General features: G+C 38.3%; 6 protein-coding genes across 9 annotated transcripts; 4 read left to right on the top strand and 2 right to left on the bottom strand.

Moving 5' to 3' along the window:
• Positions 1–178: 178 nt before the first annotated feature.
• On the top strand, positions 179–3,085 carry GSTT2 (glutathione S-transferase THETA 2). The gene is made up of 8 exons (NM_123489.4): positions 179–297; positions 385–458; positions 576–636; positions 727–780; positions 849–928; positions 1,020–1,225; positions 1,382–1,572; positions 1,707–3,085. Exons 1-8 carry the CDS (start codon positions 233–235, stop codon positions 2,749–2,751), a joined length of 1,776 nt encoding a protein of 591 aa, NP_198940.3. The 5' UTR covers positions 179–232; the 3' UTR covers positions 2,752–3,085.
• Positions 3,086–3,880: 795 nt separating this feature from the next.
• On the top strand, positions 3,881–6,719 carry GSTT3 (glutathione S-transferase THETA 3). Of its 3 annotated transcripts, NM_123487.4 has the most exons (8): positions 3,881–4,139; positions 4,221–4,294; positions 4,410–4,470; positions 4,545–4,598; positions 4,687–4,766; positions 4,859–5,064; positions 5,167–5,357; positions 5,443–6,719. In NM_123487.4, the coding sequence occupies exons 1-8, from the start codon at positions 4,075–4,077 to the stop codon at positions 6,482–6,484; spliced, it is 1,773 nt and encodes a 590-aa protein (NP_198938.1). In that variant the 5' UTR covers positions 3,881–4,074; the 3' UTR covers positions 6,485–6,719. The 3 variants fall into 3 exon arrangements, with proteins under 3 accessions (NP_198938.1, NP_001330832.1, NP_001330831.1); NM_001344393.1 differs by having other exon boundaries at positions 4,221–4,470; NM_001344394.1 differs by having other exon boundaries at positions 3,937–4,139; positions 4,410–4,598; positions 5,443–6,670.
• Positions 6,720–6,984: 265 nt separating this feature from the next.
• On the top strand, positions 6,985–8,769 carry GSTT1 (glutathione S-transferase THETA 1). Its single transcript, NM_123486.4, has 7 exons — positions 6,985–7,227; positions 7,327–7,400; positions 7,561–7,621; positions 7,710–7,763; positions 7,832–7,911; positions 7,991–8,196; positions 8,300–8,769. Exons 1-7 carry the CDS (start codon positions 7,160–7,162, stop codon positions 8,492–8,494), a joined length of 738 nt encoding a protein of 245 aa, NP_198937.1. The 5' UTR covers positions 6,985–7,159; the 3' UTR covers positions 8,495–8,769.
• Positions 8,770–9,507: 738 nt separating this feature from the next.
• Positions 9,508–10,500, bottom strand: AGL75 (AGAMOUS-like 75; the record flags this gene model as incomplete). The annotated part of the gene is made up of 1 exon (NM_123485.1): positions 9,508–10,500. The coding sequence occupies one exon, from the start codon at positions 10,498–10,500 to the stop codon at positions 9,508–9,510; it is 993 nt and encodes a 330-aa protein (NP_198936.1).
• Positions 10,501–10,942: 442 nt separating this feature from the next.
• AT5G41190 (RNA-binding NOB1-like protein) lies at positions 10,943–13,578 on the top strand. Its single transcript, NM_123484.3, has 5 exons — positions 10,943–11,350; positions 11,482–12,532; positions 12,652–12,820; positions 13,063–13,182; positions 13,267–13,578. Exons 1-5 carry the CDS (start codon positions 11,032–11,034, stop codon positions 13,414–13,416), a joined length of 1,809 nt encoding a protein of 602 aa, NP_198935.1. The 5' UTR covers positions 10,943–11,031; the 3' UTR covers positions 13,417–13,578.
• Positions 13,579–13,616: 38 nt separating this feature from the next.
• AT5G41180 (leucine-rich repeat transmembrane protein kinase family protein) lies at positions 13,617–17,284 on the bottom strand. 2 transcript variants are annotated; one of them, NM_123483.3, is made up of 13 exons: positions 16,903–17,284; positions 16,597–16,735; positions 16,434–16,505; positions 16,181–16,324; positions 15,971–16,102; positions 15,757–15,879; positions 15,607–15,671; positions 15,310–15,519; positions 15,011–15,216; positions 14,790–14,922; positions 14,549–14,706; positions 14,245–14,460; positions 13,617–14,115 (listed from the first exon to the last, which is right to left on the bottom strand). In NM_123483.3, the coding sequence occupies exons 1-13, from the start codon at positions 16,997–16,999 to the stop codon at positions 13,816–13,818; spliced, it is 1,995 nt and encodes a 664-aa protein (NP_198934.1). In that variant the 5' UTR covers positions 17,000–17,284; the 3' UTR covers positions 13,617–13,815. The 2 variants fall into 2 exon arrangements, with proteins under 2 accessions (NP_198934.1, NP_001332195.1); NM_001344392.1 differs by lacking the exons at positions 16,434–16,505; positions 16,597–16,735; positions 16,903–17,284 and having other exon boundaries at positions 13,618–14,115; positions 16,181–16,397.
• Positions 17,285–17,488: the final 204 nt, after the last annotated feature.

The raw sequence follows: 17,488 nt of genomic DNA, 5'->3' as shown, positions 1-17,488 counted from the left end.
TCTCAACTGGAGCTGGTTAAGGACCGGTTATGATTTGATTCGTGAAGACTGAAGAAGGAGCATTTGGTCTAACCAGCCGGTTAAGAGAAGTCTAGAAAAACGGCACGGCGTTTTAGTCTCTATTGTGGAAACAGCAAAGCTAATTTGGTTCTTCCCCAGATTATCACCGTTCTGTTTGTTCATCAGTGTTCTGAAAACTTTTTCCGATACACAAAATCGGAGGAAGAAGAAGATGAAGCTCAAAGTGTATGCGGATAGGATGTCACAGCCATCTCGTGCTGTCCTCATATTCTGCAAGTAAACTCCTTCTTCTTCTTCCTTGTTAATTCGCGATTTCAGCCTTTTTGTTTGTTCTCTTATACATGACCTACTTTTTGTGTGAAGGGTTAACGAAATCCAATTCGACGAGATTTTGATTTCCTTGGGGAAACGTCAACAGTTATCCCCTGAATTCAAAGGTTCGTATAAATAGTTTTTTTTGGACATGGGTGATTTCGGATTTGGATAAAAGTTGAAGCTTGAATTAGTCTTTAAAGTGAGATTTGATCTTAAAGTGTGTATTCATTGTTTCTCAGAAATTAACCCAATGGGGAAAGTTCCAGCTATTGTTGATGGCAGACTTAAGCTATTTGAGAGGTTCCCTTTAACACAAAGTTGCTTCCTTTGTATCGAAACACCATTGTTTATGAATAATCTTAACCGTTTGTCTGTTTCTTCTTCTCGCAGTCACGCTATATTGATATATCTTTCCTCAGCATACGCAAGTGTAGTTGATCATTGGTAAGTTTCTCTACTTCGTTTGACACATGCATGTACTTGATTGCAAAGTGTAATCATTTTACTTTTAGGTACCCGAATGATCTTTCCAAAAGAGCCAAGATTCACTCCGTTTTGGATTGGCATCACACCAATTTACGCCCTGGTGCATGTATTATATTCATAACAGTATCGATGTTAATTAGTTGTATATTCAAATAAGGCTTCATGTTTCTGATTACGGTTATTTAACAATCTCTCAGCTGGATATGTTCTGAATAGCGTTCTAGCTCCAGCTCTTGGTCTTCCACTGAATCCGAAAGCAGCTGCTGAAGCTGAGAACATACTAACAAACTCTCTGTCCACTCTAGAGACTTTTTGGCTTAAGGGCAGTGCCAAGTTTTTACTCGGGGGCAAGCAACCATCTATAGCTGATCTCAGCCTTGTATGTGAACTTATGCAGCTGCAGGTACGCAAAAAAATCATCTTCTTTACCAACTTTTATTTGTTTTATTAAGTCATCGAAATACCAATGTAACTAACCATATCAAACATTATGGAGCAAAAAAGTTGCTTCCTTATCTCGGTTATGACTTTTGATTGTAAAATTTATTCTATTTTATAGGTTTTGGATGACAAAGATCGTCTTAGATTGCTTAGCCCTCATAAGAAAGTTGAACAATGGATTGAGAGTACGAGAAAAGCGACAATGCCTCACTCTGATGAGGTCCATGAGGTCCTTTTCAGAGCCAAAGATAGATTTCAGAAGCAGCGAGAGATGGCAACCGCATCTAAACCGGGTCCTCAATCTAAGATGTAAGAACAAAAAACTTGACCACTTTCATCAGGGTCTCTATATGAGAGACTCCTTCCCCCTAAAGATAAGTCATTCGAGATCCAAACACTCCGTTTAATTTCTCATCCAGTTTCATGGATCTTCCATAATACAGTATCCAATTTAGTAGTATTGGTGGGACGAGTGATGGTCCAAACCTCGTTCAAGACACAACCGATCGTAAAGCTCGAAGACGCAAATGGAGTCCACCTGACGATGTCATTCTCATTAGTGCTTGGTTAAATACTAGTAAGGATCGTAAAGTTGTCGTTTATGATGAACAACAAGCACATACTTTTTGGAAGAGAATTGGTGCACATGTTTCAAATAGCGCTTCACTTGCAAATCTACCAAAGCGAGAGTGGAATCACTGCAGGCAAAGATGGAGGAAAATTAACGACTACGTCTGCAAATTTGTTGGATGTTATGATCAAGCTTTGAATCAAAGAGCTAGTGGTCAATCTGAAGATGATGTTTTCCAAGTTGCATACCAATTGTACTACAACAATTACATGAGTAATTTCAAACTTGAGCATGCATGGCGGGAGCTCCGACACAATAAAAAATGGTGTAGTACATACACCTCTGAAAATTCTAAGGGGGGTGGAAGCTCAAAGAGAACAAAGTTGAATGGAGGTGGTGTATATTCTTCAAGCTGTAATCCGGAGAGTGTGCCTATAGCTCTAGATGGAGAGGAGCAAGTTATGGATCGCCCTCTTGGTGTGAAGTCGTCAAAGCAAAAAGAGAAGAAAGTTGCTACTAAAACAATGCTTGAAGAAAGGGAGGCCGATTCTAGATCAAGACTTGAGAACTTGTGGGTACTAGATGAAGAGGAGCAAGTTATGGATCTTCCTCTTGGTGTGAAGTCATCGAAGCAGAAAGAGAGGAAAGTTGCTACTAAAACAATGATTGAAGAAAGGGAGGCAGCCAATTTTCGATCAAGACTTGGGAACTTGTGGCTACTAAAGGAGAAAGAAGAAAGGGAGGCAGATTCCCGATCAAGACTTGAGAACTTGTGGGCACTGAAGGAGAAAGACATAGAAGAGCAAAAGAAACTAACAAGGATGGAAGTCCTTAAAAGTCTTCTTGGAAGAAGAACAGGTGAAACTTCTGAAAAGGAAGAAACTTTGAAGAACAAGCTCATTGATGAGATGCTCTAATCTCTATGTTCTCGTTGTATTTATCTCTTTATTTTCTCTATGTTTATCTCACTATCAACTTAGTGACAGGCTATAGACGGCTTTTCTAGAAATAGATACTAACTGAATCTTCCTTAACTATGTTCAACGTTTGTTTCACTCTCCAGTTCAGGTAGGAAACACGTTCCCTCTTTGTTTCTCCGTAAGAAGTCGAACATTGTAACTTCACACTCTCGCTCTGTTTCTCTGTAAGGTCACTGTTCCCTCTCTGTTTCACTTTAACTTAAGGTAGGAAACTTGAAACTGTCTCCTTTTATCATCACTTCCCTTTGATTTCTCTCATGTCTCCCTTTTACCATCCCCTTTGATTTCTATCAAATCTCTCTCTTTCGTTTCTTAAACTCTTCAAACGAACATATGCCTAAAACCCTCTCAATAATGTTAGCTGGCAAGTCAAGATGATGAAAAAACCTCGCAAGAATCTAATAAGTTTTGCTAGAGGTTCAAGACCTGGTAATCCTAATAGCATCCGGTCAACGCTAATCGAACAATGCACATCATTTTCTGAACATAGTCGGTTCTTAAACTGTACTAACGGAAGTTGCGAGAAGCCTGAGAATGTCATAGAGCTATTTCAAGACTTAGAGTACTGTCTACAACCGTGAGGAGATAGTCCAACGAAAAAATCGGTCGGTTTTCGATTCACTAACTCCTGTTGCATTCCAGTGATATTTAATTCATACACAACTTATTATCAATACGCTTGGCACTAACCGGAGAATCATCAAAAATACTTAAGTGTATATAAGCCAAGAAGATGTGAAGGTAAAGACTCTAAAGGAGAAAGAGGATATTAGAAGTTACATAGTTCATCAGCTTTTGCCTGGTTTGGTATATGGAGACTCTAATGCTAAGTTTCAAAGATTTTGAGATGCTTTTGATATTACTTTTGATAGTTTACTTGAGATTTTTTGTAATGTTGGCTCTCATGGATGTGATTATCATTATGATTTGCTCCGGTCCATGTTTATTTGTTCATTAGATAAAAAAAAATACGATAAATATAAAACATTTTGTAGTTTGGTATATTGCATGTGTTTCATAGAAAGAAAAATATTGTGATTTCAACTCTTCTGGTTAAGGACCGGTTATGATTTGTTACTTCATTAATTTGATGGTGAAGGAGCATTTAGCCCAACCGGCCGGTTTAGATGTTTTACTCTCTATTGTGGAAACAGCAATCTAATTTGGTTCTGTGAGATCACTACTTGTCTTCTTCGCCAGATTATCGCCGTTCGTTCAGAGAAAACTTTTTCCGATACACAAAATCGGAGGAAGAAGAAGATGAAGCTCAAAGTGTATGCGGATCGAATGTCACAGCCATCTCGTGCTGTCCTCATATTCTGCAAGTAAACTCCTTCTTCTTCTTCCTTGTTAATTCGCAATTCAGCACAAAAAAAAAATTGATTCTAATTTTTTTTTGTTTCAAGGGTTAATGAAATCCAATTCGATGAGATATTGATTTACTTGGCGAATCGTCAACAATTATCCCCTGAATTTAAAGGTTTGTATAAATAATCAGCAAAAAGGTTTTTTTTTGACATGGGTGAATTCGGATTTCGATAAAAGTTGAAACTTGATTTGGTCTTTACAGTGAGATTTGAGTCTTTGTTTCTCAGATATTAACCCAATGGGGAAAGTTCCAGCTATTGTTGATGGCAAACTTAAGCTCTCTGAGAGGTTTTTTCTTAACACAAAGTTGCTTCCTTTGTATCTAAACCATTGTTTATGAATAATCTTAACCGTTTTCGCAGTCACGCTATCTTGATATATCTTTCCTCAGCATACCCAAGTGTAGTTGATCATTGGTAAGTTTTCGTTTGACACATGCATGTTCGTGATTGCAAAATGCAAAGTGTAATCATTTTACTTTGTTATTCGTTCGTTTACTTTTAGGTACCCGACTGATCTTTCCAAAAGGGCCAGAATTCACTCTGTTTTGGATTGGCATCACACCAATTTACGCCCTGGTGCAGGTATTACATTTTCATATTCATAACAATATCGGTATTGAGAAGTTTGTAGAGTCAAATAGGAATGATCAGTTTCATGTTTCTGGTTATTTCAGCTGGATACGTTCTGAATAGTGTACTAGGTCCAGCTCTCGGTCTTCCTCTGAATCCGAAAGCAGCTGCTGAAGCTGAGCAGTTACTAACAAAGTCTCTGACCACTCTAGACACTTTTTGGCTTAAGGGCAATGCCATGTTCTTGCTCGGAAGCAACCAACCATCTATAGCTGATCTGAGCCTTGTATGTGAACTAACGCAGCTGCAGGTACTAAAAAAAACATGTTCTTTATCAAACATTGTGGAGCAAAAAAGTTACCTTCTTATCTCTGTTATGGCTTTTGATTGTAAAATTTGTGTAATTTTATAGGTTTTGGATGATAAAGATCGTCTTAGATTGCTCAGCCCTCATAAAAATGTTGAACAATGGATTGAGAATACGAGAAAAGCGACGATGCCTCACTTTGATGAGGTCCATGAGGTCCTTTTCAGAGCCAAAGATAGATGTCAGAAGCAGCGAGAGATGGCAACCGCATCTAAACCGGGTCCTCAATCTAAGATGTAAGAACAAAAAACTTGACCACTTTCATCGGGGGAAGAAAAAACTTAATTTCTCATCCAATTTCATGGATCTTCCATAATACAGTATCCAATTTAGTACTATTGGTGAGAAGAGTGATGATCCAAACCTCGTTCAAAACACAACCGATCGTAGAAAACATAGACGCAAATGGAGTCGAGCTGAAGATGCCATTCTTATTAGTGCTTGGTTAAATACTAGCAAGGATCCAATTGTCGATAATGAACATAAAGCATGCGCTTTTTGGAAGAGAATTGGTGCATATTTTAACAATAGCGCTTCACTTGCAAATCTGCCAAAGCGAGAGCCGAGTCACTGCAAGCAAAGATGGAGTAAACTTAACGACAAAGTCTGCAAATTTGTTGGATGTTATGATCAAGCTTTGAATCAAAGAAGTAGTGGTCAATCTGAAGATGATGTTTTCCAAGTTGCATACCAAGTCTACACGAACAATTACAAGAGTAATTTTACACTTGAGCATGCATGGAGGGAGCTCCGACACAGTAAAAAATGGTGTAGTTTGTACCCCTTTGAAAATTCTAAGGGTGGTGGAAGCTCAAAGAGAACAAAGTTGAATAATGGAGATCGTGTATATTCTTCAAGCTCTAATCCGGAGAGTGTGCCTATAGCTCTAGATGAAGAGGAGCAAGTCATGGATCTTCCTCTTGGTGTGAAGTCATCGAAGCAGAAAGAGAAGAAAGTTGCTACTATTATAACGATTGAAGAAAGGGAGGCCGATTCTGGATCAAGACTTGAGAACTTGTGGGTACTAGATGAAGAGGAGCAAGTTATGGATCGTCCTCTTGGTGTGAAGTCATTAGAGCAAAAAGAGAATAAAGTTGCTCCTAAACCAACGATTGAAGAAAGGGAGGCGGCCGATTCTCGATCAAGACTTGAGAACTTGTGGGCACTAAAGGAGAAAGAAGAAAGGGAGGCAGATTCCCGATCAAGACTTGAGAACTTGTGGGCACTGAAGGAGAAAGACATAGAAGAGCAAAAGAAACTAACAAGGATGGAAGTCCTTAAAAGTCTTCTTGGAAGAACAACTGATCAACTTTCTGAAAAAGAAGACATTTTGAAGAACAAGCTCATTGATGAGATGCTCTAATCTCTATGTTCATCTCTGTATTTTAGCTATGTTTCATTGTATTTATCTCTGTATTTTCTCTAGGTTTATCTCACTATCTATGTTCAACATTTGTTTCACTTTCCAATTCACATCATGAAACGTTAGGAAAGAAAAGGAATGATCAGAGCATATGAAAGAAAAGCCCCTATTGTTTCATCAGCTTTTGGCTGGTTTGGTCTATGGAGACTCACTCAAATGCTAAGTTTCAAAGATTTCGAGATGCTTTTGATATTACTTTTGAAAGTTTCTTTGAGAAAATCAACAGGTTGGTATTATAAGTTTTTTGTAATGTTGATTATTTCATTAACGTCAACTTTATGATACAATTTTCAACTTAATGGTATTTAGTTCTCTAGATAACCAAAAAATGATGCATCTGTTTCAAAGAAAAACAAAAAAAATTGTGATCTCAAGTCTCAACTGGTTCTGGTTAAGGGCCGGTTCTGCCTTGTAATTGTATTGCTTTGATGGTGAAGAAGGAGCAATTAGCCTAACCAACCGGTTTAGAGAGGTCTTTGGTCACAACAGAGAAACAAAAACGGCACGGTGTTTTACTCTCTACTGTAGAAACAGCAAGCTACTGTAGAGACACTTCTCTTCTTGTCCATATTATCACCACCGTTCAGTGATCCACAAAATCAGACGAAAAAGAAGATGATGAAGCTCAAAGTGTATGCAGATCGAATGTCACAGCCATCACGTGCTGTTATCATATTCTGCAAGTAATTTCGTTGAACTTCCTTGTTAATTCCAGATTCAGCCAATTTTGTTTTCTCTAATACATGAGAATCTTTGTTTTGTTTGGATTTTATCCTTTGCAGGGTTAATGGAATCCAATTCGATGAGGTCTTGATTTCCTTGGCGAAGCGTCAACAATTATCTCCTGAATTCAAAGGTTCGTACAAATAATCAACAAAGTTTCAAATCTGAGTATTGGTAGATTTATGTTTAGTGTATATGAGATCATTAGTGTAGATTAGTGTAGACTAAGGCTATATATGCTTAGTGTTGTTTCTTAATGTAAATATTGTTAAGAAATGTGTCTTGTTCTTCAGATATTAACCCATTGGGGAAAGTTCCAGCTATTGTTGATGGCAGGCTTAAGCTCTTTGAGAGGTTAACACAAAAGTTCATTCTCTTTTGGGTTCTTGCTTTGGTTTATTGACCATTTTTTATGAATCTTAACCGTTGATTCTTTTCGTAGTCACGCAATCCTGATATATCTATCCTCGGCGTTTCCAAGTGTTGCTGATCATTGGTAAGTTTCTACTTCGTTTGACACAAAGTGTAATCATTTTGCTTTGATGTTCATTTGTTTACTTTTAGGTATCCAAATGATCTATCCAAAAGAGCCAAGATTCACTCAGTTTTGGATTGGCATCACACCAATTTACGTCGTGGTGCAGGTATTGTACATTATATTCATCGATGTTGAGAAGTTATAGAGTCAAATAGTTCTGATTACGGTTGTTTTTACTGTTGCAGCTGGATATGTTCTGAATAGTGTACTAGGTCCAGCTCTCGGTCTTCCTCTGAATCCGAAAGCAGCTGCTGAAGCTGAGCAGTTACTAACAAAGTCTCTGTCCACTCTAGAGACTTTTTGGCTTAAGGGCAATGCTAAATTCTTGCTCGGAAGCAACCAACCATCTATAGCTGATCTCAGCCTTGTATGCGAACTTATGCAGCTGCAGGTACTCACTTAATTTCACTGTTTTGTGCGTTTTTTTAATTCATCGAAATACCAATCCTTGCTATGTTTTGGCTTTTGATTGTAAAATTTATGCAATTTTGTAGGTTTTGGATGACAAAGATCGTCTTAGATTGCTCAGCACTCATAAGAAAGTTGAACAATGGATTGAGAATACGAAAAAAGCAACAATGCCTCACTTTGATGAGACCCATGAGATCCTTTTCAAAGTCAAAGAAGGATTCCAGAAGCGGCGAGAGATGGGAACCTTATCTAAACCGGGTCTTCAATCCAAGATCTAAGAACTTAGAACAAAACTTTGGCAAAACCGGTTTCAGGGGTCAGTCACTGGTTCGTTGAAGAAAAGCCGATTATCTCCTATTCTCCATTGTAAGAAAAATAAGGAATGTAATAATCACTTGTTTTTTGAACTATATGTAATAATCACTTTATCAAAGGTTTTTACCGAACCCGAGCATTTTGAACATCACAACATGAAGGTTTAGATTTATATGTAAATTATAGTTGAACCAGCTCGCAGTTTGTGCTGTCCATCTCACTGGCTTACTTCCTTTGGGCCTTAGACTGTTAGGATCGTTTTTAGCTGGTAAAGGTCGAGAAAAGTGGGTAGCTGCACTGCTAAAACTCAAAGGAAAGCAAGGTGGAAATATAATGGAAGTATGGAAACTTATGGAACCATCAGGAGATAGAGGCCAAGAGGGGTGGGAAACTGCAGCTGACATAATGGAAGGGGAGGGACTATCACAAGATAAAGGTCAAGAGGAGAGGGAAGTTGCTGCAGAGTGCAGACATTATGGTAGGGAAGGAATCATCATCACAAGACAAAAAATAACAGTAGTGTGAAGAGTCACCTGCACAATTTATCTTTAAGCTTGCAAACATTAGTGTCCAAACACCACCCCCACCCCCCCCCCCACCCCACCCCCACACACTGTTCTCATGTTTACTGAAACTGTAATGCTTATGTTGTTCCGTTTAATAAACATGCGATGATTATTATTTCTTAGAACAGAGAATCACTGAAACAGGTTTGAAAAGAGAGGATGTTATATCTGTGAATAGAAAAGACAAAGACAAAGTGGAGGAATCAGAACTCAGCCACGGTTATTGCTCTGTTGAGAGTCTATTGGAAATTTGGCTTTATTATGATAGAGAGCAATCAGAAATAGATAAAATTGGCTTTTAGTAATTAATGTTTCTAGGGATGATGATTCAAATTTATTACAATAGCTGAATACAGATCAACAACAACACATCAAATTGATTCAAGATGTTCTTAATAAATCATAAGAATTTAACAAAAGCCTGCATAACCGTAACCGTAAAGTTCATTCTGCATTAACTGATTCAACCAGGGGTTCTTCACAGATTCTTCTACCGCCGAGTAATGTTGTGTGTTTGAGACGCAAGGATTTTGAAAGCTGTTGCTATTGATGTTACCCATAGACATGTTTTGATCACAACCATAAAACTCCTTGTACATCAATTGATTCAACCCAAAGTTGTTGACAGATTCTTGTACCGCTTCTTTGTTTGAGACGCAAGGATCTTGAAATTTGTTGTTTGTGATGTCACCCATGCTCATGTTCTGATTCTGATCATAACCACAAATCTCCGGCTTCATTAACTGATTCTTCAACTCAGATTCTTCAAGTAACGCTGAGAAATAATCCTGATTGAAATTTGATGCAGAGACTGGGATCTGAGACAGAGTATTGTCTCCATGGTTATACATAAACAGCGAGAACTGGCTAGGGTTCAAAGATTGGGTGTAATGATTCAGAGAGGATGGTGTTAAACTCTGATGATCCGGTTTTGTCTGATTCTGTTTCTGCGACTCAAGAAATCGAAGCCTTTCTTGGAATTTAGAGACATGGAGTTCCAAGGACTGAATCAGTGGAGAAACTTGGTCGGGAGGGTAATGATCAGCGAGTGGATACTTTAAAATATTCACGTTCTTAAGACTCGTCTTCATCTTCTTGTTCGGATTCTTCAAACCCTTGTTCTTCTTCTTGTTCAGGAACCCATGAAGATTAACGCTTTTCTTGCGTCTCAATGCTTCGTTCAATAGACTATACCTAAGAGCAATGTCTCTCACTTTCTCTTTCTCCTTAGGCCATGTCTTAAGTTCTCCGTCTGGTCCGTAATAGATAACGCAGGCTTCGATATCACAAAGAGTGCAAAGCTCTGAAGCTTTCTTGAAGATGGTCTCAAGCCTATTGCTCAAACTTGTGAAAGCGAGTGAATAAGAAGAAGAGGACGAAGGTGAAGATGATCGCATAGTCATCTTCTTGTTGATTGCAAAGACAAACTCTGTGTTTTTTCACGCTCAAAGTTAAGAGAAAGCACGAAGACAAACTTTGGCTTTGTGAAAAAGATGATGAACTATGAAATAGTTAGAAAGAATTAGATATATTTATAGATGATCGGTGATAAAAAAACGCGTAAAGATGTGTGCATAGATAGATTCGTTTCGATTTCCATATATTTGCATAGATTCGATTTCCATAGATTTTACGTTCTAGAGCCGTTAAGGGTTGATAAAAAGGAAACACAACTATAATTTGATATCATTAACCCTTGATATGATCTAGTTTGGTTTGGTTAATACTAGTCTTCAAATTCTAGCTCTAATCAGATAGTATTTTATACATCTACGCAATTATTTGGGCCTTGTGAGGCCCATTTAAAATTATGGACAAAAAGCGACGTCGTCTCGGATCTGACCTAGGTTTTTGTTTACACTCTTCTTCTTCTCTCCATCTCTCAGTCTCTTCGTTAAACCCACCCACATTTGAAGCGGCAAATAACGAAAACCATGGATCCGAAACCAACCTCGATGTGGAGCTCAATTGTGAAGAAAGATCCACCTTCAAAGCCTCCGGTTAACGACGGAGCTCCGGCAGCGATTCTCGGGATGGTCGGAAACTGCAAATCCACAAAAGGAATATCTATTGCGGTTGTTGACGCCAACGCCATCATTGAAGGACGTCAGAGCTTAACAAACTTCGCCGACAAATTCGTAACTGTCCCTGAGGTTCTCTCTGAGATTCGTGACCCTGCTTCTCGCCGTCGTCTCGCTTTCATCCCTTTCACTATTGATACCATGGAACCTTCTCCTGAATCTCTAAGTAAAGGTACACTTATTAGTTTTGTGATTCTTATTCTTGTGATTGTGAAATTTGTACCTAAGTAGGTATTTGTATATTCTTGTGTTGGAGAAAAGATTGTATTGTATCTCTGAGATTGATTGTTTTTGGTTCTGCAGTTATCAAATTTGCAAGAGCTACTGGTGATTTGCAATCTCTGTCTGATGTTGATCTGAAGTTGATTGCTTTGTCATACACGCTTGAGGCTCAGGTTTATGGCACCAAAAATCTTAGAGATGTTCCTCCACCGATTCAAACTGTTAGAGTTAAGAGATTACCTGAGAAGGATTTACCTGGTTGGGGCTCCAATGTGGCTAACTTGGAGGAGTGGGAGGCACTTGAAAACGAGACTGAGGAAAAATCCAACGCTAACTCCAAAATCCTTCCATTGAAAGACCTTAACATGAATATTATTGCTTCAGACAATGTTTCTGAGGTTGGTTCTGTTGTCTCTCATACTGAGAATCATGAAGAGGATGTGCAGGAAGGTGGGAAGAAGCATAGGCGATACCCGCCCAAGAAAACAGAGATTAAGCTTGAGGGTAAGATGGTAGTGGAGGGAGTTGATGCATCCCAGGGGCAATATGATGATGATGATGATGCTAGTGATTGGAGACCCGCAGTCAGTAGAAGTACTCACTCAAAGTATCTTAGAAGAAAGGCAAGGTGGGAACATTACAATGCTTTGGCTGAACAAGAAATTCAGAAAGATCAAGAAGCTGACAAAGCTCGACACACTAAAGAGGCCAATGAAACCCACGCAAAAGATAGTGGAAAGAATGGTGAGGATATATCTTCCATCCTTAAAGATATGAGGTTGGAGGAAGAGTCATTAAGGGCTCTCCAAGAAGAGACTGAAGAGACGAATGCTGAAGCAACTTTGATCAATGGTGAGGATGATATTGATCATGATATTGAAGTCGAAGCTGAGGGGATCGATGTTGCAAATCAAGCGCTAGAGAACTTGGAGATTGCTAGTGAGGCTGAGGATACCTTCGAGGCATCATCGATTGGAGATGATGGTAGCAGCGAGCAGAGTTGGTCATTGAGAGCTTTATCTGAGTCCAGTGTAGCTTGTATAACTGGTGACTATGCAATGCAGAATGTTATTCTTCAAATGGGTTTGCGATTGCTTGCACCCGGCGGAATGCAAATTCGCCAACTGCATAGGTACTCTAAATTGATCAGATCTTCCTTTTTTTTGTTCAAATGTCAGACACTTTTCTTTAGCAAGGGTCATTAACTGAAAAAGATACAATTCTTACACTTTATTGCATTGACATCTTCAGGTGGATCTTAAAATGCCATGCTTGCTACACAGTAACTCCTGAAATTGGAAGAATCTTCTGTCCCAAATGTGGGAATGGTGGCACTCTACGCAAGGTAGCGGTTACAATAGGCGCGAATGGCGCCATCATAGCTGCATGTAAACCACGAATTACACTTCGAGGGACCCAAGTAAGTAACTTGTTATAAGCAGAAGCTAACCAAAACACCAAAAATTCCTGTATTAGTGAAGAATCTTGTATTCTTTATTTGAAATAGCATGAGAACAGAACCACCATGTTTTCCGGCATGTATATGATCAATTTGTCATTTGTTACTGCCTTTAAACTTAAACCCTTGTTTCCTTTAAAATCTGCAACCTAATACACAGATAAAAACTTCTCCTGATACATGTGTCTTTTCTTTCTGTGCAGTATTCGATACCAATGCCTAAAGGAGGAAGAGAGGCAATCACCAAGAATCTGATTCTACGGGAAGATCAACTCCCTCAAAAGCTTCTCCACCCTAGGACCAAGAAGAAAGCAAGCAAACCGGTTAGTCTCTTCGTGTCTTCTATCTCAAACTCAAATCTGTAACTTTGATTGAAATCTTAAGGTAAATTATGCTGTTGTTTGCAGGGTGATGAGTACTTCGTATCAGATGATGTGTTCTTGAACCATCATAGTGATAGAAAGGCGCCATTGCAGCCTCCTGTGAGAAAAGCTATGTCGGTTTTCAGCCAGAAAAGAAACCCTAATGACAACCATTACTCTCGTTCTATGCACTGATCTTTGTTTCTCCTACACAACAAACATCTCCTGTACTTCAGATGCCAACGATTTTGTCTCTTTTTTGTACTTTTACTTTTTCTTTCTGATTGTTGTTTGAAGTCCAAAACTAGTTTGAAAAGGTGAGAGTTTATAACTTTTTATTCGGTTCACAGATGTATTCCTCTAGTTTCAAGCTACCTGTCATTTTTTTCTTTTTTGGCTCAACACAATTTCATTCGTCAAGAACTTGGTATACAAGATTACACCTCCAGTTTATTGGTATTAACAATAGACCGACCGTAACAACCTACCTGATAACTTATCCAAGGCATGGTCGGTGCTATCAAAACCGAATGCAAAATTGAAGCAAAAATGTTCGAACAAGTGTATGTCAATGTCATAACAACAAAGCCAATTTTATTTACTCCTATCATCGTCGTCTTCGTTAGAAGGCGAGGCCAGCGCTAGCTCGGCCCACGCCAGAGAAGACGATTTGAATTCTGCAGAAATGGACACAGTGATTCTACTCTCTAGTGTCTCACAAAGCGCTTGAATCGAACAAGAAAGCTTATCCTTGTCTTTTTCATTCTGGTCCAAGTTCAGACATTGGCTTGCCACTTCACATACTGCCTCAAGTTCTTTTTGCTTGAAATGCTTGAGCTCAGGATCCACCAAGCTAGCCATCACATCTGGTGCACCAAGGTTTTTCTCCCTTACCTGCAATATTTAGGAGTTTGAATCAAATCCTCAGCATCAAACGCATGAAAACACGTAAACCGCTAAGAGAGAGAGAGAGACTTATTATAAGTACTCAGCTTTAAGCTTATAGAGAAAAGCTATTCTTACCCATTCAACCAAGCAACCTCTGTCTTGGCAATAAGAAGGTCTTCCGCTTACAATTTCCAGCAAAAGTATGCCAAATGAGTAGATATTCCCTTGTAAATCCATATCTCGGTGTTCCATTGCATTGGGAAGTACACATATTGCTCCTTCATTACAGATATTCTTCAGGTTCTTCTCTGATCTCACCTGAATAATCTTCCAGCATTCGAAATCAACCAGCTGCATAGAAATAAGAGGATCAAAATAAGAGTATAGAGATAGTAGCAAAGCTTAGCTAACCGCATAGAAAAAAGAGGATCAAATTTACTTTGGGAGTAAAATCTTCAGTGAGATACACTGCAGTTGAGCTCAACTCAGAGACTGTAAATGGAGGATGGAGTTCAGTATGAAGGTACTTGAGACCACGTGCGATGCCTATAACAATTTTCATGCGTTTTGCCCACGATACTAAACTCCCGTCCGCATCTGCATCAAATTTTTATCATCATTTGGTATCATTATCAGTCCTACCAAAGAAAGAGCTCTGAAGAAGTTTGATTATATATTACAGTGGAGATGGTCGTATAGTGTCCCGTTTGATGCATACTCAAACACAAGCATTCTTGTGAACGGTGTACTCTCTTTACAGTATCCCAGTAATTTCCCCGCATTCTCATGGTTTAATCTAGCCAAAGCCGCAACCTGAAACAATGAATATTAATAAAATCAAGTTTAATACTGATGTTTTCTTGCAAGTGACTTGGTGATAAACAACCATAAGAAGAAGAACCTCTCTCTGGAAATTAAGCTCAAGATATCCAGTCCAATTTTCTTCTTTAACGCAGAGAGAGATAACCGCGATCTCAGTCCCGCCTTTGATCGTTCCTTTGTAAATCTGACTCTCTGCACTAGAATCAATGATGTTGCTGAAGTCTTCACATGCTACTTCTAGCTCTTGTCTTGTATATCTTGAAACATCCTTCAGCATTTCAGAATCTGTAGAAAAACAGTTTATCAGTAATTTTTTCATCTCTGGAAGCTCTTTCAGTTATTTGTATTGAAATCTTAGAATTTTTAAGAGTTTCTAACCAACGTAGACCGTGAACTTCTCCTTTTCACTTGCAGATTTCTTCCAGGGAACGATGAGAGAGCGCTTTATTTTGCACAAGCTACATGCAGAGAACATTACGACTAGAAAGAGCAAGCCAACTGATGATCCCGTGACTATCTCAAAATTCCGAAGCCATGTTTGTCTCGATGCTCGATGCTTCTTCTTGGCCACGGTTACAGCTAAGCGAGCTAACCAATTGAAACAATTTCAAAATGAAAAACAAGATAAAGAAACGATTATCAGCATCAAGAAAGTGAAACTCATATTCTACAAACCACATTCTGAAAGAGGTCTCTGCTTAACATCCATGGTTTTCATGCAGTTTCCTTGAAAGCTCGTTCTACAATGATGTTCAATGATACAGAGAGATATTATCAAATGAGAAAAATAAAGGAAAGCTAGAAAAAGGGTCTTATAAGAAATACATTGGGAGGTAATCCAAGCAACTCGGAACTCTTCCCTCGAAAAAGTTGTAAGAGAAATCTGCCACTTTAAATAGAGAAGACTTGCACAAACCACTGATGTTTGCACTTGGATTTGAAGCATACCTGACCAACACAAAAAGAAGATACATTAACATTTCAATCATAAACATTAAGTTTCCATCTTATGCTACCTTGGACTATTAGCTAAACTCACTTTTTTGATGTTTTCGCGGCAATAGGAATACTTCCTCGAAGCCTATTCCTGCCAATAAGAAGTTCTTTAAGGTGCTTCAAGTTTCCAATCTCTGGAGGTAACTTTCCTATTAAACCATTGGACTGAAGGTTTCTGTGGTGTTAAAGAGACACAAAATGGTTATCTCAGCACATTATCGGATAGATGACATTCTCTTAAAGATTTTCTTACATTGTCTTAATCCTTGACAATTTCCCGATCTCTGCTGGAATCGGTCCTGTCAAATGATTGTTTCCCAGGTCTAAGATCTTGAGTTTCTTTAACTTTCCTATCTCCTTTGGTATTGTCCCCATTAGAATGTTCCCACGCAGGATCCTAAAGAAGCATTCAACACAGAAAAAACAAAGTCATCTAAACATTTACAAACAGTACCAATCATCAAACTTATATCTTCAGGTATTGTCAATATGAATCAAAACCATACAGTTCTTGCAAGTAGGTTATTTGACCAAGTTCTGGCACAAGAAACCCTCTCATCGATGTCCCCGATATATTTCTGCAAGTTTCACAGCATGAAACAGATACCAAATCATCATCATACTAAACATAACTGATTTTACTGATAGAAAGAGATCAAAGTTTCCTACATCTTGATAATGTGATCCTTAGATGGAGAACATTTAATGCCATTCCAATCACAAGGACTCAAATTGGGGACATTCCAATTAGACATAACTAGCAATGGGTCCTTATAAATGGCTTCCTTGAATCTTCTAACTGCTTCAACTGAATACAAAACAGCAAAACATCAAATACTTCTAAATGATCAGTAACAAAACTAAAGTTTCTAACTTTCTAGATCAACTCAATGAGCAAGTGTTAACAGACAGAGGCTAAAAAGACTAAACTTTCTCAGCATCCAAAAATTGGAGAAAATGGAGAAATCAAAATACCTTCTTTAGAGGCAAACGCGTCACAGGAAACAAAGAGGAACCCTAGAACAAGACTCATAAGAGAAAGCTGCATCGTTGAAGATAAGTAAAGTCTCATTCTTTTTTCCTCCTTGCTCAAAGATTTCTTCAAATTCTAGCAAAACCCAGAATTTCTCACATTATAGTCATCACAAAAGACCAAATAATCTCCAGCCTCCAGCCTCCAGGAGACAATTAACAACAATGACAAGAGCTTAAAGAGCAAAGCAAGATTTAGCAGAAAAAGGAAAATGCTTTAATTAATAATATTACGGGTATTTAGCAAAAAAACCATTAAAGAAAAAGAAGTTTCTTAGTAAGTAACAGAGATGGTGACAAAAGAGAGAGACTTGGATTCAAAGACAGTTTTTTTTTTGTTGTTGTTCTATTCTAAACGGAGAAGAAGACATTTTGCTTTTCAATTTTGTCTTTTAGAAAAGAAAGATATCACTTTTATTTAAATATGTGTCCCTATAACTTTGACTAAAATTAAGATTATTCCACATTTAATTAGTAATAGATCCCAATTTTATGTAATGAAATTGTTTTATATTTCTTTCCCATCTAA

The sequence above is a fragment of the Arabidopsis thaliana genome, chromosome 5 (genome assembly GCF_000001735.4).
Source record: "Arabidopsis thaliana chromosome 5, partial sequence".
NCBI classification, from domain to species: Eukaryota; Viridiplantae; Streptophyta; class Magnoliopsida; order Brassicales; family Brassicaceae; genus Arabidopsis; species Arabidopsis thaliana.
Note: the sequence above shows the minus strand (reverse complement) of the source record. Positions and strands in the feature narration are given on the sequence as shown.